Genomic DNA, 25,209 nt, shown 5'->3' with positions numbered 1-25,209 from the left:
GCCTCCCCAACAGCAGTGACCATGCGTCACTGTGAGCCAGCCCCTGCCCCGCACGCTCCTCTCGGAGACGTATCTTGTGGGCGAGGAAATGGAGGCGCAGGCCCCAGGAGCTTCGAGGTTGAGCTGCCACCAGACACACCATGGCCAGTGCCCTGCCAGCGGGGACTGCCCCTGCTGTCACTGAGGGAGCCTGCCGTCCAGCTGAGGTGGGACCCGCGCGTCCCCTCAGTGGACCTTGAAGGCGGCCCCACCTGCAGGACCACGTGAAAGGAGCCGAGCCCAGCCTCGGCGGACCGGCGGCGGGGCAGGAGCCCCAGGGTGCCCTGCCACTCTGGGGTCGCCCGCACGCCCATTTCCTGTTTCGCGTGTCAGTGGCCACCCAGGGCTAAGTGGGCCCGGTCTCCCAAGCTCTGTTGGGCTCAGGCGTCGCTCACAGGGAGGGGCTGGCCGTTCGGCACGTGTGGTCAGGCTCGGGGCCCGGTGCAGCAGGGTGGCGAACGCCTGACGGGGCCGTGTCCCTCGTTCACCGTGTCCCTTGTTCTCCGTGTCCCTTGTCAGGCTGAGCTTCAGTGACAGCGACAGTGACAACAGTGCCGACTCCTGCCTGCCTAGCCGCGAGCCCCCGCCCCCCAAGAAGCCGCCCCCGCCCAGCAGCAAGGTGAGCCCAGCAGCTGCAGCCTGTGGGAGGAGGTCTCCGTGGTGGGCAGGTCTCCGTCAGGCCCCTGAGGTCTGTCTGCTCCCCAGGATGGGCTTCCTTTGCCGTTGGGGGCCAGATGAGGGCTGTTGGAGAGCCTGCGGGGCGCTGGGGAGGGGCACAGGTAGGAGCTGAGCGCAGATCCCAACTCGCCCTGCAGGCATCAGGCCGGAGGAGCCCGGAGCCCTGCAGCAAGCCGGAGAAGGTCCTCAAGAGGGGCGCCTATGACAAGGTGGGGCTCAGGTGCGGTGGGCGGGACCCAGGGTTTCAGAACGGGACAGGCCAGCCCAGGTGTGCCGAGCCCTCCTCTGTCCTGGGCCACGGCCGAGGTGGGCAAGGCCGGACATTCAGATGGGCCGAGGCCTTCCACTCAGTGCCATGTGCTGCCCGCAGGCCTACACGGACGAACTCGTGGAGCTGCACCGGAGGCTGATGGCTCTGCGGGAACGCAACGTGCTGCAGCAGGTACCAGGAGGGCGGCTGCCCTGGCCCTTTGGTCCTGGCCGAGGACACGGATGATCTCAGATGGGTCCCTGGGGCAGGGCGTGCCCATGAGGCCTGCAGGCTGCCGGATCCCTTACTGTAGCCCCAAGGAGCTGCCGCCGCCTCCTCCTCCTCCTCCTCCTCCTCCTCCTCCTCCTTGGGGTGCTGGTCAGGGGTGGGGCCACCCCAGCCCTAGCTCCTGTCCCCTGAAGCCATTCTGCCACCACATTCCAGATCGTGAACTTGATCGAGGAGACTGGTCACTTCAATGTCACCAACACCACCTTTGACTTCGACCTCTTCTCCCTGGATGAGACCACCGTGCGCAAGCTGCAGAGCTACCTGGAGGCCGTGGCCACATGACCCTGGGCCGGGTGCCCGGCCCCTGTCACCGGGGTCCCGGGAGGCCACCCCTGGGCCCCGCCTGCCTTCCTCTCTCTCGACTCGCCCGCCCGCAGCACTGCCTTAGTCACCGCCCTGTCCTTGGCCCACACGGCCAGCTGCACTTTCCTCGTTGGCTCCCTGGCCTGCCCTCCCCACCAGCTCACCGGGAGCCCTGGGGCCAAGGGGGGCTGGGCCAGCGCTGCTACTGCTGCTCCCCAACACTCAGGGGCCGTCACCTGGGCCCCCCTTGGAAAGCGGCTTGCGTCGAAGGCAGCGCTGGGTCTCATTTTCGTAGAGGAATGAGTATGCCCGGCAGTGGGAGCCTCGCTCCGTGGTGGGGCATGCGTCACGGTGTCACTACTCAGGCTCGTCTGAGCAGCCGGGGTACCGCCTCCAGCCCCCCAAACGGTTCAGACGCGCCTGCCGCACCCAGGACCTCAGGGGCCCGCTGCGCCAGGCGGGGCCCCGGCCCGTCCTCCGTGTGAGCGGGGCGCAGCCCTCTGCTCTCACTGCCGGGCCGCACGCTGTCCAGTCCTCACGTGTGTGCGAGTGCGCGGAGGGTGCCAGAGCCGTGGCCGGGGCAGCGGTGCCCGTGGGGGGTGGGGGGCAAGTAGGGCGGGACTTTGAGGGTAAGATGTCTCCACTGGTCTTGTCGGGCTGGAGGCCGAGCCGGAGCGCCAGCTGGCCTCCCCCAGGTGCAGGGAGGACCCCCTCCCTCGGTGGTACGAGGACACCCGTCCTCCGGGGACTCGGAAGGCGCGGCCCGGGGCCTGTGAACACGACGACGGGGCAGTGAGCCCTCCCGCGCCCGGTCGCACTGGCGGCCGTCTCCAGGAGCCGTCCCTGGGCCCCAGCCACTGCAGGCCGCCACTTGCGACGGGTCCCGGGGCTCAGCCGCTCTCTCTTTCATAGGATCCTCTTCTTCCCTTCTGTTGATCGAGTCTTCGAACGTTGAAAAAAAAATGAGCTTTTGCCAAATAAGACGGGATAGCGTGTGGAGTCTTTCGAGGAGCGTCAGGACTCAGAGCCAGTCCCTCACGCCCAGTCCTGCCGGCGGCGGGCCCTCCAGGCACGGCTGTTCCTCTGGTTTGGGCCCGGCCCTCCCGTTTCTGCCATTCACAGCCCCCGAGCCCAGATTCTCCAAGGGCCGGGCCGGTTCCTCCCCACTCTGGCCCACCTGCAGTGGGTCTGCTGGGCGCTGGGGACCTGTTGGCTCAGCCTCTCTTTCCCCAGACCTCGACTCAAGGCTCCTGTGGGCCTCCACCCCCGACTTTTGCCCTGAACGAGATGTGGGAAAAAGGACGGGGGGCCCAGAGGTGGGCTCACTCTCTCCCTTCAACCCACTGTCAATCAGCCTCCCAGTCCCAGAGTTCCAGCATGGGGAGCACCACGCTCCCCTTCCCTGTGGTCCCCGACTCCTGTGCCCCTGTTCTGATTCTGTCTGTCACGCCCTGGGGAGCCCTGTCTCCCAGGCGCCCCGAACTCCGGCCTTCCTGGGAGCACTCTCGGTCTCGGGGGAGGCCCGAGAGCCGTCAGCGGAAAGCACCATGACTCCTCGCCACCCACTCGGGTTCTCCTGGTCCCACTGCTTCGAGGTATCAGGAAGAGGTCAGGCCTGGGTGACAGGTGCTGTGCTGTCACCGTTCCCTTCCCCAGGCAGGCCAGCAATACTCCGAAATGGGCACCTTTCTTCTCTGGAAAATCTCCAAGACATTGGACGGAAGGAACTGGCCTGAGCAGGCTGCTCCAGCAGCGGCGGCTGCCCGGCCCTCTCTGTGCAGAGGCTGCCGGGGTCACAGGCAGGAGACCCTGCTCCAGGATGCTGGCCTTCCTCCTCCACCAGGACCTCCCGGAAGGGACCGCAGGCTCCACATGGCGACATGGGCGCCTGCCGCCTTGGAGCCAGGCCCTCCAGCCCGCTCATAATGGCAGCACTAAGCGGCCCTTCCTGCTGTTTCCAGGGCCTTAGGAAGCACCGACCATTTCTCAGTTACCTCCTCTGGCCAGAAGGCCTCCAGTGCTGTCCCCTGGAGCTGCTCTGGGCCAAGTGCTGGCCTGTGACCGCCTGATGGACGTGCCAGGCAGCCAGGGCCCCGACTGCAGCACCCCCAGCTGCTCCCCTACCCCACCCCCAGCTGCCCGGCAGCTGGGCCCGCGAGGGCTCTGGGGACGCTTCCATAGGAAGGGGCCGGCACTTTGTGATTGCCGCGCGTTTAGCGGCAAGCCCCCTGCCCCAGTGCGAACCCCTGTGTCTTGCTATCTCCTGAACAAAATGTAAACCGACGCCTGAAAGCAAAAGGTATCGAATACCTTTCTTACCCATAAGGGTTTTTACAAAGAATGTGTCTCACTAGGAACTAGGACACACCGGCCCAAGACCAACTCCCGGGCAAAAGGAATAAGGAGAATCGTGTTTGTAATAAGTTACAGGATTGTTTCTGTCCTGGATTTTAAACTTTTTGTTAAATTGTGAAATTATGGAGGAATTTTATAGAAAAAAAGTGAAATAAAGTCAGATGGGAAAGCAGACCTGCGTGTAGGGCCTCGTGCGTCCGCTTGGCTCCTCCTGCTGTGGAGTTGGTGGGGAACACGAAGGACCGTGGCGCCCCTCGTTCCTGCTCCCTGTTTCATTGCTTCCGGGTCAGGACCAGGCTCGGGGGGTGGAGCGGGGCAGGGCAGCAGGACTCGGGACGGAGTGTGAGCAAGGTTGGTGTCCTGCGAGAATAGAGATGATGCCACCAGAAATCCCAGAGGACCGATAGACGGAGGACTGTCTCAGGTCTTGCTTTTGATGGGATGTTCTTTCCTCGGAAGCCGACAGCAAGGTTTGGGTTGAAAGGCCTGGCTTCAGAAGACGGGCGGGTTGGTGGGTGGAGGAATGGATGGGTCGGTCGATGGGAGGATGGGAGGGTTGGGTGGGTGGCTGGATGATAGAAAGCGACATAGAAAAATGTGGGCAAAGACATCCTCTGCTGGAAGCTGGGGTGCCCATCTGCCAGTTCAGGTGTGTTTTGCTTTGGACTCGAGTGTGGTAGAGCTGAGCGAGCCCCAAGGGGACAAAGCTCCCTCAGGCCCCATCGAAGCAGCCCTTTCTACTCTGTGGGCTCTAGCTCATCCAGAGGAGCCAGAAATTCTGTGATCAACATGGAGGCCAGTACCTCGGGGGACCGCTGGCCACGCCAGGGCACTCAGCGGTCCCTCCCTTCTAGTTGGTGGCCAGAAGTTCCATTTCCAGCATCAAGGCTGTGGCCTCTCCTACCCGTATCTTTCCTATTGGAGAGAGATTCTACAGGCCTTTTGGGACAGTTTCTGATCTGACCTCCTGAAGTAGGAACAGAGCGAAAGAGGGTCTAGAATGGACCTCGTGGTTCCCAGACTCCCACGATGCACTGGAAGGATCACTTGAGTGTGAAAAATGCAGCGGGGCTTGCTGCAGGTGCTAAGAATTATCGACGCTTCACAAGCACTTGAAGTTGGTACTGCCGTCAGAATCCCCATCGACGTGGAGAAACCGCCTCTTAAGAGTTGACCTGCCTATGATGATACAGCTGGTAGGTGCATTTCTGAGACTCCAGCCCAGGTATGTGATGGTGTTGCTTTCGACGGTTCATATTTGTTTGTATTTACCCACATAATCGCCCCTCGTATCACTGCCATCTCTCGCTCCATGGTTCCCTGTGTCATCATTTCCCTTGAGCCCGAAGAATTCTCATTAGCATTTCATTTGCTACAGTAATGAATTCTCTCAGCTGCTACTCTTGCAGAAAAACTTCATCTTTGTAAGGATATTTTTGCTAGGTAGAGCATTCTAGGCTGGCAGGTATTTACTTTCCAAACTTCATTGTCTTTTGGCTTCCATTGTTCCTGTTGAGAAGTCAGCTGTTAAGTCTCATTGTTGCCTCTTTGAGGATAATGTGTCTTTTGTCTCCGGTGCTTTTCGTTTGTTTACAACACAAATTTGTTTTCATAGAGTCCGGGGCTCAGAGGCCTGAAAAATCAGTTTCATGGAGTTAAAATCAAGGTGTTGCGATGCCTGAGTTTTTTCTGGAGGCTGAAAGGGAGATTTTCTTTCCTTGCCTTTCGGAGCTTCCAAAGGCTGCTGCAATCCTTGGCTTGTGGCCCCTTCCAACTTCAGATCTCTTTGACCTCTGCTCCTGTTTTTACTTCCTCTTGGTACTTTTAAGAGATTTTCTTTTTGTCTTTTGGTTAGAAACACATTCATATGTTTTGGTGACTTCTTTCTTTTATCAATATGGCACCTCTGTCCCTTTTAAATGTTTTCGCCTAGAATTTTTTTTCAAATCTTAAATTTTAGATTTCTATTTTGCTGATGCAGGCGGAAGTGTGAAGGTCCCCAGGGCATGCATGCTGCGAGCAGCGGCCCTCATCCTGCTTCTTTTTCTTCTCTAGCTTATTATTACATGTCCTCTGAGAGCCCTGTGTGCACAAGCAAGACATAGCTCTTTTCACAAACGGTAACACTTTTTTTCTTAATACGTCTTAGAGTTCATTCTGAATTCGTGTATTGAGTAACTGCACCATAACTTACATAACTAGTCCTGCTGGATGACATTTAGACCATTTTCCCTCGTTCACTTCTGTGACTGCCTGTAACTACACATGTGAACGTGTGCAACTGGATGGGTCTATAAGCAGTGGCTCCGGCAATGGAGTTGCCTGTTTTTTCTGCTGGGTTTCTTGGTGTTCGTGTGTTTGTGTTTGTATGCTTGTGTGTCTGTATTTCTATGAGCTCCTTATAGACTTATGTAGCTCTTTGCAATGGATTATATTCCCCCAGTTTGCCTTTAATTTTTGTTTATGGCATTTCTCCCATGCTGAGGTCTTAGATTTTTATTGACTCTTTTTTTAATGAAAAAATTTTAATTAAAAATTTTTTCAATCAAAAATTTTCAATCGTAGTTGATATTCAATATTATATATGAATTTTAGGTGCACAGCATAGCGATTAGACATTTATGTAACTTATGAAGTGATCCCCCTGAAAAGTCTAGTACCCACCTGACACTATATGTAGTTATTACAATATTATTGACTATATTCCCTGTGCTGTACTTTATATCCTGTGACTATTTTGCAACTGCCAATTTGTACTTCTTAATCCCTTCACCTTTTTTTACCCATCCTTCCAATTCCCTCCCATCTGGCAACAATCAGTTTGTATCTATGAGTTTGTTTCTGTTGTGTTTGTTCATTCGTTTGTTTGTTTTTTAGATTCTACATATAGGTGAGCCATATGGTCTTTCTCTCTCTGACTTATTTCACTTTGCATAAGACCCTCTAGGTCCATCCATGTTGTCACGAATGGTAAGATTCCATTCTTTTTTATGGCCGAGTAATATTCCATTGGATGTCAGTACCACATCATCTTAATTTTTTGAGGAACCTCCAAACTTTTCCATAGTGGCTGCACCAATTTGCAATCCCACCAACAGTGCACGAGGGTTCCCTTTCTCCACATCCTTGTCAGCACTTGTTATTCCTTGATTTATTGATGCTGGTTATTCAGACAGGTGGGAGGTGATATCTCATTGTGGTTTTAATTTGCATTTCTCCGATGATCATCGATTGAGCCCCTTTTCATACTGGTCATCTGTATGTCTTCTTTGGAGAAATGCCTGTTCAGGTCATCTGCCCATTTTTAAGTCAGATTGTCTTTTTGGTATTACGTTGTATTTCTTTCTATGTTTTGGATACTAACCCCTTATCAAATGTGTCACTGGTGAACGTCTTACCCCGTTCAGTCAGTTGTCTTTTTGTTTTGTCGATGGTTTCCTTGCTTCGTCGGATGTAGTCCCATTTATTTTTTTCTTTTGTTTTCCTTGCTCTAGGAGACATCTATGTTAAGCTTTTCTTTAAATGGTTTTTGGGGTTTTAGTCCTTGTTTAGAATGATTTAAAAAAAAAGAAAAAACAGTCCTCATGGTTTCTCCCCGGAATTTAATCATTTCCCCCCTTTTTCTCCCTCCCTCCCTCCATCCCTTCTTTCTTTCTCAGCTTTCAGTTTGTTCCATGTGGGGCTTATCTTGCTTTGAGTGAGGGCCACAACCCTATTTCCCCAATAGCAACACAGGCGATCCGTCCCCATTTATTGAATAATCTCTTTCCTCTACGTATTTGAAACACCATCCTTATTGCATCATTCAGTTTCTGCATTTATTTGCATTTTTTCCTGGTGTCTCTCTGCGTGTTTAATAATGCCCCATCACTGAGCTATTCATTACTGCTGCTCTATAATTTATTTGCTATCTGGTAGGGCGAGTCCTCCTTCCTTCTTTTTCTTTTTTTCTTTTTCTTTTTAGAATTTTCCCAGATATTCTTGCATGTCTATTTTTCCATATAACCTAATCAGCATAATTTAAGATATTTTTATCTTACTGTTCTGAAGTTCATGTTTACATTCTATTTTTAATTCTAATTTTTGAAAAGATCCTCGCTGGCATTTGCTGGGCTCCTGGAGACTTCCCAGCCATTCTCTCTCCAGATGCTCCCTTTCCTCTTCTCTCCTCCTCCTGGACGTCCTATGATGTTGGCCAGACCCTCCAGGATTCACCTGTCAGGTCTCTAACCAGCTCCCATTATGCGTATGTTATACCTTTTGTAATTGTACCACAGTTCTTGGATATTCTGATTCTATTCATTCATTCATTCATTCATTCATTCATTCATTCATTCTCTCTCTCTGTCTCTCTCTCTCTGTCTCTCTCTCTCTGTCTCTCTCTCTCTGTCTGTCTCTTTCTTTCTGTCTCTCTCTCTTTTTTCTCTGCTTTCCAGTTTGAGAAGTTTCTACTGACATGCCTCGAAGTGTCCTGATTGTTTCCAGCTGTGTCCCGTTTGCTGATGAGACCATCAGTTTCTTATGTTCCAGTGCTCTTGATTTCTAGCATCTCCTTTTGATTCCTTGAGCTTCCATCTCCCTGCATACTCATCTGTGCTTGCACCTTGTCCAGTAGAGCTCGTAGCATATTAATTATGGTTGTTTCAAGTGCATGACCTGATCATTACAAAGTTTCTGCCTTTTGGCATGTGTCGTAAGTTGTTGGAAGCTGGAGCGGCGCGCTGGGTACAAGGAACGGAGGTAAATAGGCCTTCAGGCTTGCGTTCCTCTGGCTAGGAGTTAGGGGTTTCACTGCATGTTGTAGCTGGGGGAGTCATAGGCTAAAATTTCTTCGGGTGTCCTTGTTTTCGCCTCCCCTGCCCTCACAGGTGTCCCCAGAGACTCCTTTTAGAATCAGGTCTGAGCCTCATAGTTCTTTCCATCTGAAATCCTGTTGTTACACGGGAGCCCCACTGACGTGATGGTGACATGCAGATGGAGGGAAGCGTTCTATGCTTGTGGCCTGTTAAGCTTGTGCCCTTGGATCGTGACCTTCACAGGTGCTTTCAGCTTTCTTTTTTTTTTTTCCCCCCATCTTAGCTGAGAGGAAGGATAGACAGGGCTGGAGTTAGGTATTTCCCTTCCCCCAGCTCAGGTAGGGTGAAACTGCCCTGGAGGGCAGGCCTTTGTCAAGGGGAGCAGAATGCAGAGACATTTCACAGCGGTGGCTCCGCCTCCTGGCGGGGCTCCCGGAGGCAGAGCTGGGCCGGCCCCGCCCCCTCCCACCCCACACCAAGGTTGGGTCTTTAGTTTTATCTCCCCATCTCATCCACGCTTGGTCTCCTGCTGTTAGTTAGGCAAAGGCCCTTACCTACCATCAGATGCTGGCTCCGGCGGGCGACCCTGCTCCACAGAAGCTTTGGTTTTCCACATCTGCCTCGCCTGCTGCCGAGGAGGGGAAGGGTTTGCTCTGTGACCTCGATTTACTGATAGGTCTAAGAAGAGTCGTCGATTCGCAGTTTTTCAGGTCACGAGGACGGAAATGACAGCTTCCAAGCTCTTTTCCACTCAGGCTGCAAACCATCCGGCCAGCTCTCCGCGTTGGTTTCTCAGATGTGCCTTCCTGGTGTTTCTCCAAGGAAACAAGCTCTGTGTCCTTGGGAGTGAGGTCCGTATACAGCCTCCCTCCTGCCGCCAGCCGTCCCGATGCTTCACGGTTCTTGTTTGTGTGCCTGACCCTTGAGGGAGAGTCTCCTTGAGGATGTCCTAGGCTGTGACAGCCTCTTCAGGCCCCATCTGAGCCTTGCTTACAGCCATGCCCCCTGCCTGAGCCAAGGGGCCCACTGTCCACCACGGCCTTGGGGGCTGTTCTCACCTCCTCTCTGGATTGCATGCAGCGTGTGGTTTAGGTCTCCCAGGCGGTTCTGTCCAGCCCATGTGTGACTCCCTGAACCCAGGTCCCTCAATATACAAACAAGAGCAGGTCTCAGCCCTTCCCTTCCTCGGGCGCGGGGTTGGGTCCTCAACCCTCAAGTTGCAGACTGGTTCTGGTCTGTGGCCTGTTGGGAACCGGGCCATACAGCAGGTGGTGAGTGGCAGGCCAGCGAGCGAAGCTCCATCTGCATTCGCAGCCGCTCCCCAGCGCCGACATCACCGCCTCAGCCCCGCCTCAGATCGTCAGGCATTAGATTCTCATAGAAGCACCAGTCCCTGGTGCCACAAAGATTGGGGACCGCTGCCTGGGTGCACCTCAGGGTGACTGTGGACAGCTGTCTCCCGAGAGGATTCCAAGCCTGTGCACCCACAGCCTCTCACTTAAAGAATGTGCATATTTCTCGGAGGAAAAGCAGCTCACGAATTTCACCCGTCACTTGGCGTCTCTCCCAGAGCCCTCAGCGTGGAGCTCGGCACCCACCCGCACTGTTGACACCACGGGGCCCCTCCTGGGCACTGTGGGGTATTGGGTAGCACCCACCACCCAGTCGTGACAGCCCCAGATGTCTCCAGACATCGCCAGTGTCCCGTGGGGGGCAGTTACCCCAGATAAGAACCACTGCTTTAGTGAAACCATTTTATTGATCTTTCACATTTAAATTTAAAATGCTTCCTAGGCCTCTCACTGGGAGCCATTTCCCTCCTCTAGAAAGCAGCTCCTGGGTAGGTGTCAAAGAGGACAGGCGAGGACAGGGGGCTGCGGCGCGCCCCGAGGAGGGAGCCCACGGGCTCTTCCCAGCTGCTAGTAGTTGTCGTCCTTGTAAAAACTCTCAATTTCGGCTTGGTATATCTTGGCCACTATGGCCCTCTTCAGCTTCGTGGTCGCCCCTGCGACAGAGTCGACAAGCTAGGGCCTTCTCTCTCCCCTGCCAGGAGTCCCCAGCAGCGCTGACCGGACGCGGCGTTGGTGGCCGGGTTTGTTCAGAGACGCAGAGGGGTAAGTGGTGCCGGCGCAGGAGGCCCTGACTCAGGAGCCCGGAAAAGGGGTGCAGTGGGCCCGTCCCCAAGTGCCCTGTGAACGTCCGTGCCACACACGGACGGCGGCCGCGCCCGCGCGGGAGGCTCGTCAGAGGAGGGACTGGTTACAGACGCGGACGCCAGGGAGCCCAGCCCCCCGCGGGAGCCCGACCCGGTCTCTGGGGCCAGGACCGCTTCCCCAGCCGCGCGCGCTCACCCAGCTCCCCGCCAGCCACGGAGAAGTCCGTCTCCAGGATGGCCCACTTCGCGATCCTGGCACTGTCCGAGGCGGCCTCTGCGTTGGCAGCGACGATCCCCTGCCCGATGAACTCCATGACCACTGGGTCTCCATCGTCAATGATGTCTGACAGCCTGGTGGACGGGCTTCTGAGCTGCCGGCAGAAGGCGATGGCCTCGCTGGTCAGCATGTCCCGAGGCTGTCCTGTGTCCGTGTTGACCTGACACTGTCATTTAGGGATGAGGGGTCAGGCAGCCCTTGAACTGCCGCCACACCCGCTAGTGGCCCCCAAGCCCAGCTCCCCATACTGGGGATTTGTCCTTGAGGCTCACATGTCACTGTCACTTCGACCCTGGGAGGTTAGGGTCCCCATCCCCACTGTCCAGAGGAAAAAACAAGGGCTCGGCTAGGAAGGACTTGCTCAGAGCTGCCTGGCCTCCTAGGGGTCAGAAGGGCCAGACTCGGAGCCATCTGCTGTCTCTCTGGGGTCACCAGGAGCCCCCCACAATAGGGAATGACTAGAATCCTGGGCTTGGTGCCCTGGGAGCTGGCACTGAGTGACTATTGCTCCTCTCCCAGACTCAGTTTCCCCATCTTGAAACAAGGATGGCAGCCCCCATCCAGCCGGCATCCCAGATTGCCACGTGGCTCAAGGACAGCCCCACGGTACCTTCAGCGTGAGCAGGGCACACAGATACGGGGCGTCCTGGCCCACCAGCACGGCGTAGTGGACGATGGGGACATACTTCTTCACCCGCTCCTCGATGGGGTTCGGGTTGATCTTCTCGCCTGAACTGAGGGTGATGACATCTGCATGTGGAACAGGGAGCTATGTCGCATCTCTGAAAAGCTGTCCCATCGGCTCTCGTGGCAGCCTCGGGCGGGCCCTCGGATACCGTCCCAAGGCAGAACGAGGGGGCGCCTGGAGCCCTCAGCTGCCCCTCGCTGCCCGGAGACACCCGATGCAGCCCAGGCAAAGGGCACCCCTTCCTCTGAGCTGGACCTCAGCCCTCCGTCCCCGCGCGGTGCCCAAGCTGCACGATGCCCGCGGCAGCCGTGGGGGCCAGAGGCAGAGAGCAGCTCGAGGCCCGGCCCCGCTCACCCCTGACGCTGCCCACGACGTAGAGGAACTCCTCAGTGTCCAGGAAGCCCAGGTCCCCCGTGTGCATCCAGCCGTGGTAGTCCATCTTCTCCCGGGTGGTGGTCTCGTCGTTGAGGTACCCCATGAAGATGTTCCGGCCCCAGATGTGGATGTCCCCACTGTCCTGTTTCTGCACCCTGGTGTAGGTGCCAGGGAGAGGCTTCCCACAGCTGGGGGCAGTGGACAGGGAGGGGCACTGGCCACTCGGCTGGACGACAGCCCCACTGCGGGGGGGGACACCCCGCTCACCGCCTCTCTGTCCCCACCACACAAGCGTTCAGATCTGTGTCTTCCCTTTCAGCTCCTAGGATCCCCTGCACCCAAAGTAGGGGGCAGATGGAGAAGGAAGCAGGGTGCGGATCCCCTGGGAGAGGGAGCCTGGCAACCTCAACTCAGAGCCAGGCTCGGGCACATGGACGCAGCACACTCAGCCCCCCTGGCCACCAGGAGGCCACAGACAAGCACAGGGACAAGGCGAGCCACAGATAAACTCAAGACACCTTTTGGGCAGAACCGATTGCTGCCGAAGGCATCTGGACAAGAAAGAGAATGAACATGCCACAGGCAAGAGCGGGGGCCCTGCTTCTTGCCTGGAAACGGGGGGCCGGGCCTCGGCCTTCGGAGCTTCGGGTTCCTAGAAGGGCTCCCCAAGTCTGGAGACTCAGGGCGGGACTTCGGAGCTGGTCCCGCCATCACCCAGGACACACCCCACATGGGCTGGATTGAGTCACCCCAAATTTCCAGGTTGAAGTCCTAACCCTTAATGGGATGGTGTTTGGAAGTGGGTAGGTTCCAGTGAAGTTCCTCAGGATGGTATTGGTGCCCTTGAAGAGACACCAGAGAGCTCGCTCTATTTCGTTGCCGTGTGAGGGCACAGGGGGGAGCCGGCCACCTCCGAGCCAGGAAGGAGGCCTTCGCCCAGCACCGAGCGGCGGCACCTGGGTCTCGGACCTCCAGCCCCTGGGACTAGGAGGTGAATTTCCGTGGTTCAGGCCCGTTCTGTGACGGCAGCCTGAGCTGAGCACCGCCCTCGGAGGGCAGGGACCAGGCCTGCCTAGAAGCGCACCCTCCAGCACAGCACAAACTCCACGTTCAAAGTCAGATGCTCCCTGAACTAATGAGTGAACAGCCCAACAAATGGATGGAGAACTGTTCGAGAGGCTTCCTTATGCTCCTGTTCTGCCGGCTGAGTTCCCTTCGGCTAACCCCATGTACCCTCGATCGGTCTGTTCCAGGAGCACCGATCACACAGCAGGGAGTTTTGACCTTGGCTCCCTGCCGTGACCCCAGACAGCGATCACTCAACACCGACCAAAACGAGAACAGGCTCCCCAGCAGGCATTGTTGGTCTGCGGAGTGGAAACTGAATGCCAGCGCCCAGTGTGGCTGTAACTGTGGCCAGGTCACCTCTCCTTCCTTCAGCCCCCTTGCCTGCCCCTTTTCCGCCCCACCTGTCCACATTTGGGGATCAAGGAGACCCCGTGAGTGAGAAAGTGCTTTGTCGTTGGCTCCTCATCCTGTCCTGCTGAAAGGTGCTTCCACCTCCCTGAAGCTGAGTCGCTTGGGACGGCCACCCAGACTCTCCTTGGCCAAACTCCGCTCGGGCTCCTCCGAGCCGTCTTCTCAGTGAGGCCTCGGCCTTGGGCTAGGACCGCAGACTGTCAGTGCAAATGCTCTCGTCCCTAGCCACTGCCACCACCTCCCTGCCACCCGCCGCCCCCCAGAGAGCGCAGTACTGCCGGGAGGACTTGCTCTGTGTTCCAGCCCGAACCTGGGGTGCGCAGACGCCCCGAGGCCCCAAGGGCAGTTATCTAAGAAAGTGTGCAATGATAAACCTTTCCCTGCTCTCTGAGATGCAAAGCTACCACCCAGAACTGTCTCCTCGGGGGCCTGGGAGCTGTCACTCTGAAATGCCGAGGTCCGTGAAGGTCGCCGGCCCCTCCTTGGTCGCTGTGGGAGGAGGGGCCCACGGCAGCGGGCCTCACCCCGACCTGTGGCAGCCCCTCGTCGCAGGTGTAGCGCCCGCCTGCAAACCCGCACGGCCGAGTTACCTGAAGGAACCCGTCCCGGATTCTGCGCGTCCCCACCCCGTGGACTGCTGGAGCCCCGACTCCTCCCATGCCCTCGCCCGCCCGGGTCTCCTCTGCCGGATGGAAGCCAAGTTCAGCTCGTGCTGGACCCCTCTCCCCGACGCAGTCGCCTTATGGATAAGATCTGTCCCCGTCACTCTACGAGGCCGGGGGAGAAAGCCAGCGCATCAAAGGGTCTCCTGTCCTGTGCTGTTCCCCCAACACATGCCAAATCATCCGGGAAGCCGCTTGGGGCCCTGAACCCAACCAGTGGCCACGTAGCAGCCCCCAGGATGCCCCGGGGAGGCCTTGCTGGCCCAGCACCTCTCCTGCCCTGAGCTAGGCCGACCCACACGCCTGTCAGGTGTGGTGGACAGAGCATGATGGGGGTGTCAGGTCCAGGACAAGACTCCTGGGTAAATCTGAATTACAAATTTTTTTTTTTTTTTTTTAGTATAAGTATGTCCCAAGTACTACAAAGGATATATTTATACTAAGAAAAAACTGTTGTTTATCTGAAGTCCAAACTTCACCGGGAGTCTCATGTTTTTATTTGCTAAATCCGGCACCCCTAGGCCCAGAGGAGAGTGTGGCTTCTGCCTTCTTTCTCTTGGTGCTCTCATTTGAGAGAAGCCAGCTGCCATGCTGGACGGGCCCATGGCTAGGGACGAAAGCTTCCTGCTGACAGCAGCGAAGAACTACGCCAGCGGTCACCCCGGAGGCCCCTCGGCCGCAGCCAGGCCCAGCAACAGCTTCCCTCCAGCCTCCCGAGAGACCGGCCGCCCAGCCCCAAACGCCCCGAAATTCCCAGCCCGCCTAGGTGCTGAGGCGAGGTGACGTGTGTTGTCCTAAGCCGCTCAATTTGGGGGGTGATTTTTATACAGCAATGAAAGAGCTCTCTCCTGAGATGCCAGGACATCAAAAATAATCGACAATAAGTGAACAGAATGGCTGGCAAACTAAACAAACCGGAGGGCCTCAGGTCCCCCCACAGGCGGGTTCGCCTGCTGCCCGCCTTTGCCTTTGGTGGACACCCCGACGTGGGGACCGTGACCACGTGCACGCTGCACGCCTGAGGGGTGCGGGGCTCGAGACCGGCCCTGGCCGGCCCCTGCTGTCCGTCCCTCCACCGGGACCCACCTGAGCAGCCTGAAGTCCTGCTGGCGGGAGAGCGTGTGGATGCCCGAGCTCTCGGACAGGCCGTACAGCTCGAAGACGGGCATGTCGAGGCTGAGGAAGTAATCCCGGGTGGCCTGCGGGAGCCCCAGCCCCATGTTGAAGAGCTGCGGGCAGCGGTGCAGGCCCAGGAACCTCCGGGCGTGGTTGAAGGCCAGCTTCCTGGCCAGCCTGAAGCACAGCGGCTGGTAGATCTGCCTTGAGGGGCAGACACAGCAGCAGAGCGGGGCCTCGGGACGCCCCGCCTCGGCCCCACAGGGACCCCCCAGGCAGCCGCGCGCCCGCCTCACCCAAGCATCCGCCTCCTGTTGGTCTCGAGCCCCAGCCCCATGGCCCACTTGTTGACCGTCCTCCGGAACGGGGTGCAGGCCAGCTGGCTGGTCTTCAGGTTGTCCAACAGTCTCTCCCAGATCCAGGGGACGCCATAGAACGTGGTGGGTTTCACCTCCCGCAGCGTGTCCACCAGGGACCCCTGCGCCACACGGCACGGTGGGGGTTTCACCAGCCCCTCCGCACCTGCCCGGCCCTCAGCCCCCAACTGAGCAGAGCTGCCCACGGCCGGTCCCCACCAGTGGCTGTGGCCACCTGCTCTGGGGACTCTGAGTCGGGGGTGGACGGGCAACGGAAGACGCAGGGACAGACGCAGAGATGGAGAGAGAGGGAGAGGGAGAGAGAAAGGTGAGGAGGAGAGAGAATAGGAGAAAGTGGGGGTGACAGGGACAAACGCTGGTTTTGTCACACTACCAAGTCTTCTGAGTTACCAAAACAGATTATCCTGCGACCACAATGACTGTGGCAGGCAAAGCAAACCCCTGCGGCGTCCCAGGCCAGCTGTTGGGCTGCGACAAGGCCAACCCGCTGCAGCCCGAGGGCCGAGGTGGCTTTTGCATTTTTAAATGGCTTTAAAGAACTCCAAGAAGAAGAGTATCTATCTCATGATACATGAAAATGATACGAAATTTCAAATTTTCGTCTCCATTAAGTTTTGTTTTGTTTTTTCAACAAGAAATCTGCAGAAATTTGTTCTCTCCCTAAGTGAGTACCTACAAGTTGGCTCCGGTTTCACCTCTTGGCTAAGGAAGCCTGAATCTCTGCCTGGTCCCTCACAGGAGATGCTTTCGGCCCCAGAGCTGGGGGGCGTCATGGTCTGGGCTACGATGTCAGCGTTCATCGCTTTTCCCTATTTCCTGACTTGATGGGAAATGTGTGATTTTCTTGCATTCAGACGGTGAACATAACCACGATGGATGCTCCATGATGTGTGTCAGTGACCTTGGGTCCTATTTTTTTAAATCGTGGTAAAATCCACATAACACTTGCCACCTTAACCACTTTTAAGGGCGTAGCTCAGCGACATTAAGCACACGCACAGTGCTGTGCCACCGCCCCCACCATCCGTCTCCAGAACTTTCTCCTCTTCCCTAACTAGAACTCTGTCCCCATGAAACACTCACTCCCCTCCCCTCCCCCAGCCCCTGGCCCCACCATCGACTTCCTGTCTCTATGGATCTGACTCCTCTGTGGACCCCCTGTGGGTGGGATCACACAGTATCTGTCCTTTTGTTTCTGGCAGATTTCACTGAGCATCGTGTCCTCGGGGCTCATCTATGTTGTGGCAGGTGTCAGAATCTCCACTTTATGGCTGAATAATATTCCATCGTACGGATGGATCACGTTATATTTGTCCATTCATCAGTCGTTGGACACCTGGCTTGTTTCCACTCGCGTGCTTTTGATGCTACATTAAACTTCTTGCGCTGTCAATTTCTGTCCCCAAGTAGGGGTGGGCGTATGCCTCCCATTCCCCATGGCACTAGCTCACCCCTTTTGCCTCACGGATGGGGAAACCAAGGCCCAGAGAGAAGACCCAGGTCATAAAGCTAGTTGGGGAGAGCAAGGCCAAGCCCCTCAGGGCAACCACCCATCAGCTACCCTCCAAGCTCTCCCGCAGCCTGCCCAGGCAGCCGAGGAGCCCCACTCACCCTCAGAGCGCCTGGCTGGGCAAAGTAGAGTGCTCCGGCCACCGAGATGGTGACCCACATGTCGAAGATCTGGGCCCCCATGTAGCTGAGAGGGAGGTAGCTCACCAGGACCTCCTGCTCCTCAGGGGGGTGCTTGTAAGACAGGCTCTGGGCTGTGGCCCACGTGGTCCAGGTAATCTGAAAGGCACCTCAGCTGTCACCTGCAGGCCGTTTGGTTCTCAGCCCCCAGGAGCTCACCGTGGTCCAGATGACACCCAGAGCACCTTCCCGTGGCCCGCCCAGCCTCTCCGGGTGGGCCACTCACATTGTCATGGCTGAGCATGATGGCTTTGGGGGGCCCTGTGGCCACCGGCCTGTAGATCAAGGCACAGCACTGGTTGGGCTTTTGGGAATCGATGACCCGGTTCAGCGCGTCGTCGGAGATGCTGTCCGCCAGCTCCAGGAACGCTCTCCACTGCGGGAGGGGGAGCCGGAGCAGGGGCTGGGCTGGTGGGGTGGGCGGGGCCTGGGGCCCTCCAGCGGAGACTTCAACCCCGGGGGGCAGGGCGAGGCTCCCCACCCCACCCTGTCCTCCGGCAAGGACCTACGGAATACAGGTTCTGCAACTGGGTCTGGATCTTCTCCTTGTACTGGACCATGGCCTTGAGGTGCTTCAAGCAGCCCTGGATCTGCCAGACACCAGGCGCTCAGCGGGCGGGCGGGCGCACAAAGTGGCAGCAGCAGGCCGGAGCCCCTCCCTGTTTACTGAGCACTTCCCTCAGAGGTGGCGAGGGCGAATGAAACCCCAGCTTTCTTTGTATTGTGGCAAAATATACATGAACGTACCATTTAAAACATTTTAAAGTGGACAGTGCTGTGGCATTTTGTACATGCATCATGTTGCACAATCTTTACCTCTAATTCCAGAATATTCCATCACCTCAAAAGGATCCCCATCTCCATGAGCAGTCACTCCCCCCACCCCACCCGCTCCCACCGCACCCTTTACTCCATCCCTGGCCCCTGGCAACTGCTAATCTGCTTTGTGTCTCTTTGGACTTGCCCGTTCTGGATGCTTCACGTAATTGGAATCACAGGAGAGATGGCCTTTTGTGTCTGGTCTTTTCGCTCAGTAGCATGTTTTTGAGGCTTGCGCACATCGTAGCGTGTGTCAGAACGTCTCTCCTTTTCACGGCTGAATAATATTCCATCGTGTGGATGGACCACATTGCACTCATCATCATCCGTCGATGGCCACTTGGGTTGTTTCCGCCTCTGTCTACTGTGAATACGGCTATGAACGTGAGTGAGCACGTGTCTTGGAGACCCTGCTACAGTTCCCTGGGGCCTGCACCCAGCGCGGGATGGCTGCACCGTGTGGTGATTCTGTGTTTAAGTGTTGAGGCGCCTCCATGCCGTTTTCTGTGGGGGTGCGTCACCTCGTTCCCACCAGGGGAGCACACATCTGGGTCTGTTGAGGAGTTGTTTACATGCAGTCAAGGTCACCTTTTTAGGTGTACAGTTTTATGACTCCTGACAAGCCCTTAGTGGTGCGACCACCATCTAATCCAGAGAGTATTTACATCACCCCAGAAAGGTTGTTCCGTCACCCCCGCCCGCTCGTAGTTGGTTTCTTCCTGCTGTGGCTTCTGTCCTGCGGCTTCGCTTTTCCTGGGGCTTCACGCGCACAGACTCACAGGACAGCGCCTTCCATGCGGCTTCCGTCACTCGGCACGGCGTTGGAGACGCTGCCTCATCCACCGCTGTTCGGTGGATGGGGAAACCACTGTTCTCCAGATTGCAGAAAAACAGCTGGAGCCTGATGGACATCTCGGCCGTCCCTTGCGGACCCAGGAGTGCTGGACCATACAGTGGGTGCTTCTTTGACTTCACATAAACTGCTAAACTCCGCAGAGCGGCCGTCCCATCTCGCGCTCCCACCAGCAGTGAGAGCGTTCCAGTGGCTGCACAGCCTCGCCATATCATCCCTTCTAAAATCCGAGTCATCCCAGTGGGTGTGTCATGGTGGCTCTGACTTTGCCTACATGCTCTGTCAGATGGTGGTGGGTCCTTTAAAGGTGCCCATTTTATAGGGAGTTGCTGAGGCCGGAGGCCAGGCAGGGACCGGCTGAGAGGTTGCGGCTGTACCGTCACTGGCTCCTTCTAGCCCAGGGAGCCAGGCGCCCGGGGTGGCTGAACGCGGGAGGTACATGGGCGGGCGTAACTCTGATGCCCACCTCCTCCAGGTGCCCCGTATGCCCATGGATCTCTTCCCACTCACCCACCAGGTCAGAGATCAAATAGGAATGATAATCCTACGGATGACAGCAGTTAGCACTGAACGCTGACTGCGCCACTCCGTGCCAGCCCATTTCTGTTTTAACTGGGTCGTCCTCAGAATATTAACACTCCCATTTAGCGGATGAGGAAACTGAGGCACTGGGAGGCCGAGTGACTCGCCCAACGTCCCAGAGTTAGGGAAGGTAGCCTCTGAGGCGCAGAACCCAAACTTGGAAACACCTCGCTCGGACTAGCCCTGGGCTGGAAGGGAGTCGGGGTCCCCTGGCAGACGGGGCTGTTGCATGATTTCATTTATACGCGATGTCAGAATAGGCAAATCCGCACAGACAGAAAGTGGATCAGGGTTTGTCAGGAGCAGGAGAGGGGTGGGACTTACTGCTGGTGCGTATAGGGTTTCTTTCTTAGGTGATGGAACCAGAGAAGCCATGGCTGCCCCACACTGTGCATGCCACTGACAGTATATCACACGTGGTTAAGGTGGGAAATTGTATGTTTTACCACAATGATGAAAAGAGAGCAGCTGGGGGGGGATCTGCTCGCAGTGGGTAGATCTGGGTCCTGGCTCTGCCTCCGACCAACTGCGTGACTTCCAGCAGGACACCCCATACCTCGGGACCTCAACTGGCGCATCTGTAAAGTGGGCTCCGATGCGGTTTCTGCCCGCAGGGGCTGTTTTAGGGGACGCAGGCCTCGGTGTGGGGCTTCGGGTCTCAGCGCTGCGGGTCCTTCCTGCCGTCGCCCCACTGTTTTTATTAAAGGCGGGTCATCGCATGCGCCGTCTTCCCGCGCCCACGGGAGTGCAGTGACCGCAGCTTGGATTTGCTGCCAGCGTCATTGGGGTGGGCTGAGGGTCAGCGCGGAGCCAACACGGGGGGCGAGGCGGATCCGAGTCTCAGGACCGAGCACCAGGGAAGCGGTCAGCGGCATGAGGGCCACGTGGCAGGAATAGCGCACGCAAGGCGCCTCTTAGGGGCCCCGGGACCGGTCTGCCCGCGGGCGCCCCGTTGCCAGCTTGCGAGCAGCAACGGGACGGTGACGGCACCGCTCCCTGGACTCCATTTCTTTACCGGGCAAAGTCTGAGCCTTCGCCTCATTTGCGCCCCCCAGATATGCTCCTGCTGGCCCCCACGGGCCCTGGCGCCACTGACCTGCATGATCTTCTGCAGCTGCCTGTCATCATCCACCACAAAGACGTTCATCTCTGAGCTTTCGGCGATGACTTGGCAGACTTTCGGGGAACTGGTGGGTGAGACACCAACAGAGAAGCCTCTGGAAGCAGAACCCAAAGGTGAGAGCCTGCCGGCGAATTGCAGGGCTCAGGGACAGCCCAGGTTCCGTCCCTGCCCTCCGGGGTTTTCCCAGTGGTCTGGACAGGAATGCTCAGAGTTCCAGGGGAAGGCTCGAAGGGAAGGCTTCCTGGAGGAGGGGGCATGGGATCTGGGCTTCACAGGATGTATATGAGTTCACCAAATAAAGAACATCAGGAAGGGTGAGCTGGGCAGTGCCCTGGGCTGGGCCCTTGATGAATCCCACTGAGCACAGACTAAACGGGCTTCAGTCAGCTCCCTGAACTGGGGACTCTGCTACGGGACCTCAATGGTCTCAAGAAGGGAGACAGGCCTCTGCCGGGCTGGTGGCTTCCTGCCTCAGTATACCCCCAGGAGAGACCAGGTGCCTCTTACCCAGCCATGATGGCACCAATGCTGGCAATGACCCACTCCTCAGAGTTGAGCCCCATGATCCCCACGCCGTGGAAGCGCTTCAGGCCCAGCTGGGGGAGGAGGCCTTTGTGAGGTGCGGAGAGGCTCGGCCGTCACCCGCCCCCACCTGCTCAGGAGCCTCGGGCTGAGAAGCTGACATTCTCTGGCATTCAGCAACATCTGAGACATTTTTTGAGAGGGAACGCAGCTGACACCGAGTGCGTAGGCACCAGGGAGGCTGAGAAACTGCCTCCAATGCGCAGGACCGATCCCTCCACAAAATATGACTGGCCCCAAATGTCAACAATACCTAGATTGAGATAATCTGAGAAAAATCCAAGCAAAATGCTCCCTGACATTTTTATGCACAAATATTTGACAAAATCAGGGTGGTACTGTCCATATGTTATCATAACCTGTTGTTCACAAAACCTTACATCTCGACTGTTTGTCACAGTCTTAAATATTTCTCTCTGGTATTAAATACAACGCCTTATAACATTGCGTAGTATAGAAAGGTCAGAATTTAACGATCCCCCATATCGATTGATATTTAGGTGGGTTCTGTGTTTTCCTCCATTTTTACCAGACACGATGTTGGGGTGAACATCCTCGTAACTCGAGCTCTGCCTGTGCACGTGATAGTTTGTGCTGACATCTGAACTGACTTGGAAGCCCACGGTGGCGCACCAGCCATTCGTCCCGGCAGAACCACCTGACTCCGGTGGGGCCTCTCTCGCCTCCACTCTGCTCCTGATCACAAGGGCCCAGCCCTGTGTCCTCCTCTAGCGGGCACCTCGAACTCGGCCTGGCCCAGACAGAACTGCTGATGTTCCCCCCACCCCAACCTTCCACAATCTCAGTTAGCAGCAGCTCCATCCTTCAGGTGCATCGGCCCGAGACACTGGTCATCCTCAGCACCTTTCATTCTCTCAGGCACCCAGTCCATCGAGACATTCTGTTGGTTCTGCCTTCGGAATATGATCACTTCTCATCCCCTCTCCTGCTGCTGTTCCGGTCTAAACCGGCTTCACCTCGACCTTCATCTCAGCCTAACCAGTCTCTTCTCTCCACGGCAGCCAGAGGGCACCCGTGAGCACCTGAGTCAGGTTCTACTCCTCCCTACCCACAGTCCTCCAGGGCTCCCTACCCACAGTCCCCGGGTGAAAGCCCAAGTCCCCTCCACACCACGAGACCCCGAGTGGCCTGTCTGTCCCACACCCCCAACCCACCTTCGCCTCCGTGCCCTCACCTCCCCCTTCCCTCCTCCTTGCTCCAGCTGCTCCAGCCACATGGGCCTCCTCCCTGCTCCTCCCACATACCAGGTTGATCCTGCCCGAGCCTTTTACTCAGGATGTTACCTCCACCTGGAACATCCTCGCCCAGACGTTCACACAGCTCCCTCCGCCAGCTCATTCAAGCCTTTGTTGAAACATCGCTCTCGGGGAGGCTCTCCTCGGCCATGGTGTTACAATCTCACCCCCAGCCCCCTGTTTTTGTTTGCTCCAGCTCACCGTCTACCTCCTGCATAACTGACTGATTTACTGTGTTGTCTGGACAAGTCCCTCGAGGTCTCTCATCCCTTTTCTTAATCTGAAAAATGGGCATTCATTCACAGAACACACACCAGGGGAGCAGGCCTAGATCTTGGGGGCCCTCATGGAACAAGGCAGTCTGGCCCCTTACAGCCATGGAACTGACCAGCTAACCAAACAAACGATACAGCCATGGTACCAGGTGGCCATAGGAACGGGCAGAACATTCTTCGAAGGGCTGTAGTGGAGAAGGGGGTGCGCTCTGGGAGCCAGGCTGATCTGGAAAACCTTGCTACGGAAATGAGACACGTTGGAAAAGAGAAACAATACTAACCAGACGGTAACAGCTAGAGCTGCCGCCTGGGGCTGGTTGATATGTGTCAACTCACTGAGGCCTGGAGCGAAGCTTTGTGCTCCGTGCTATTTTATTTTATATATTTGTATATAAAATGCTAATGTAAAGGATACGCATTTTATATACGCTTTAATATAAAATAAAGTGTACAATAGACGTTTATATGTAAAATTTATATTTTTAATACTGTACATATAAATGTATATTGATATGCAAAAGGCCCCATTTTACAGATGGGGAAACTGAGGCACAGCGAGGTTAAGTAACTTTTCGGCAAACATTTCACGTGTGTATTTTGCTGAGTGCGGCTGAGTAATGTGAACGAGCATACCCGGTTAGTGGAGAGGCTGGGATTCGAATGCCGGAACTCAGGGAGCCTCAGAGAAAGTCTCCCTCAGACCAGGACGCAGGGGCAACGCGGCCGGGCAGGCGCGGGTACCTGCAGGAAGGCCTTGGCCGCGCGCCGACACTCCTCGTAGAGCTCGATGTAGGTGAGCAGGTGCCAGCCGTGCCTGCGCTTGGAGCCGAGCGCGATGTAGTTGGCGTACTTGGTGGCCGTGCCCATGACCATGTCGTGCACGGTGAGGGGCGTCTCGTAGGGGAAAGAGTCATCTTGCCGCAGGTCCACCTCCCCGTCACGCTGCGTCGTCCAGTAGCGGTGGCCTGCGGGCGCAGGGGCAGCTGGGACCCCAGGTAGATGAGGGAGAGGAAGGGGAAGAGGGAAGGGGAGACGCTCGGGAGGCACAGAGGCAGAGAAAGTGGGGGGAGGAGGAGGAGGGAGACATGACGGTGAGGAAGACAAGGGCTCGCCCAGGGAGGAGGGTGGAGGTGGCCAGGGGGACACAGACGGGATGCAGGGACAGGTGTCCAGACAGATGCGCTGGCCTGGAGAGCACGGCAGCCGGCCCACCCGCGAGCAGGCCGCCCAGCGGCAGGCCACGGTCCCTCCCGTAGAATCCCCGCCCCCGCCAGGGACAGCCGCCTGGGACGCTGCTGACCACCTGCGCACACGGACTCCCGTTCAGCGCCCTGGCAGAGGGACAGCCCCCTCCCCTCGCTCCCCCGCCCATATGAGTCCCCACCCCACCTGGAGGATCCCACCGCAGCCAGCCCACCCCCCAGAGGAAGGAAGCCCCACCCTCAAACTGGCCTCTGTGGAACCACACCCGCGACACCCAGGGCCCAGCGAGCCCCGACCTCTGGCCTTCTTTTCCTGCCAGCGAGCTCTCTCCTTCCATGGCCTCAGTAGCTTCTTTGAGGTCATGGTGTCCCGAGTACCTTTGTTCGTTCTCACTGTCTGCAGGACGTCTGGTCTCCTGGGACTGGGCACACAGATATTCAGACAAACAGTTATAGCGAGTGGAGGGCTGGGAGTGGCGGGTGGTGGGGAAGTTCAGGGGTCCCACCTAGCCATGGGGGCGGGGTCAGGGAAGGCTTCTCTGAACAGTGGGTAGGTGCTGACCAGGCAAAGAAAGGAGGGACGGGCATCCGAGGAGAGAACAATGTGAGGAAGCTGTTGGGGCTGATGTAAGGAAAAGTGGGGAGCACGGAAGGAAATGAAACAGGACCCGTGGTGGGCACCGGATCCCGTGCGGTCTTGCTATGCCCATCCCCCACCCAGCGCGCCAACCGATTCATCCCTGGTAGGGGCTGAAATATCTGGGTGCCCAGCCCCCACCTTCTACCCACAGCGCATTTTTATTCCTCTCCGTTGTCAGGAAGTCCGTGTCCACTCCTGTCTCCAGCTTCTTTTTATCAGCTTTGGTTACCCGCCCTGCTCTGGCCACAGACGATGGCAGTCTCCAGACTGCACGTCCTGGACGTTCCTCCCTGTGGCCGGCCCTTGTGACATCACTGTGGTTCTGCAGCCCGGAGCCACGATGGCAA

General features: G+C 57.0%; 2 protein-coding genes across 2 annotated transcripts in view; both read left to right on the top strand.

Moving 5' to 3' along the window:
- Positions 1 to 4,090, top strand: part of MLLT1 (MLLT1 super elongation complex subunit) — a 62,047-nt gene extending 57,957 nt beyond the window's left edge. Inside the window, 4 exon segments of the mRNA XM_039878491.1 lie at positions 559 to 658; positions 855 to 926; positions 1,088 to 1,159; positions 1,412 to 4,090. Of these exon segments, the coding sequence (XP_039734425.1) occupies positions 559 to 658; positions 855 to 926; positions 1,088 to 1,159; positions 1,412 to 1,540 (373 nt within the window). The 3' untranslated portion in view covers positions 1,541 to 4,090.
- Positions 4,091 to 4,234: 144 nt separating this feature from the next.
- On the top strand, positions 4,235 to 14,580 carry LOC120615438 (uncharacterized). The gene is made up of 2 exons (XM_039878492.1): positions 4,235 to 5,141; positions 9,415 to 14,580. The coding sequence occupies exon 2, from the start codon at positions 11,819 to 11,821 to the stop codon at positions 12,776 to 12,778; it is 960 nt and encodes a 319-aa protein (XP_039734426.1). The 5' UTR covers positions 4,235 to 5,141; positions 9,415 to 11,818; the 3' UTR covers positions 12,779 to 14,580.
- The last annotated feature ends 10,629 nt before the right edge of the window (positions 14,581 to 25,209 follow it).

The sequence above is a fragment of the Pteropus medius genome, unplaced genomic scaffold (genome assembly GCF_902729225.1).
Source record: "Pteropus medius unplaced genomic scaffold, Ma_sr-lr_union100, whole genome shotgun sequence".
NCBI lineage: Eukaryota > Metazoa > Chordata > Mammalia > Chiroptera > Pteropodidae > Pteropus > Pteropus medius.
The sequence above is the reverse complement of the archived record's forward strand: the minus strand, read 5'-3'. Positions and strand labels throughout refer to the sequence as shown.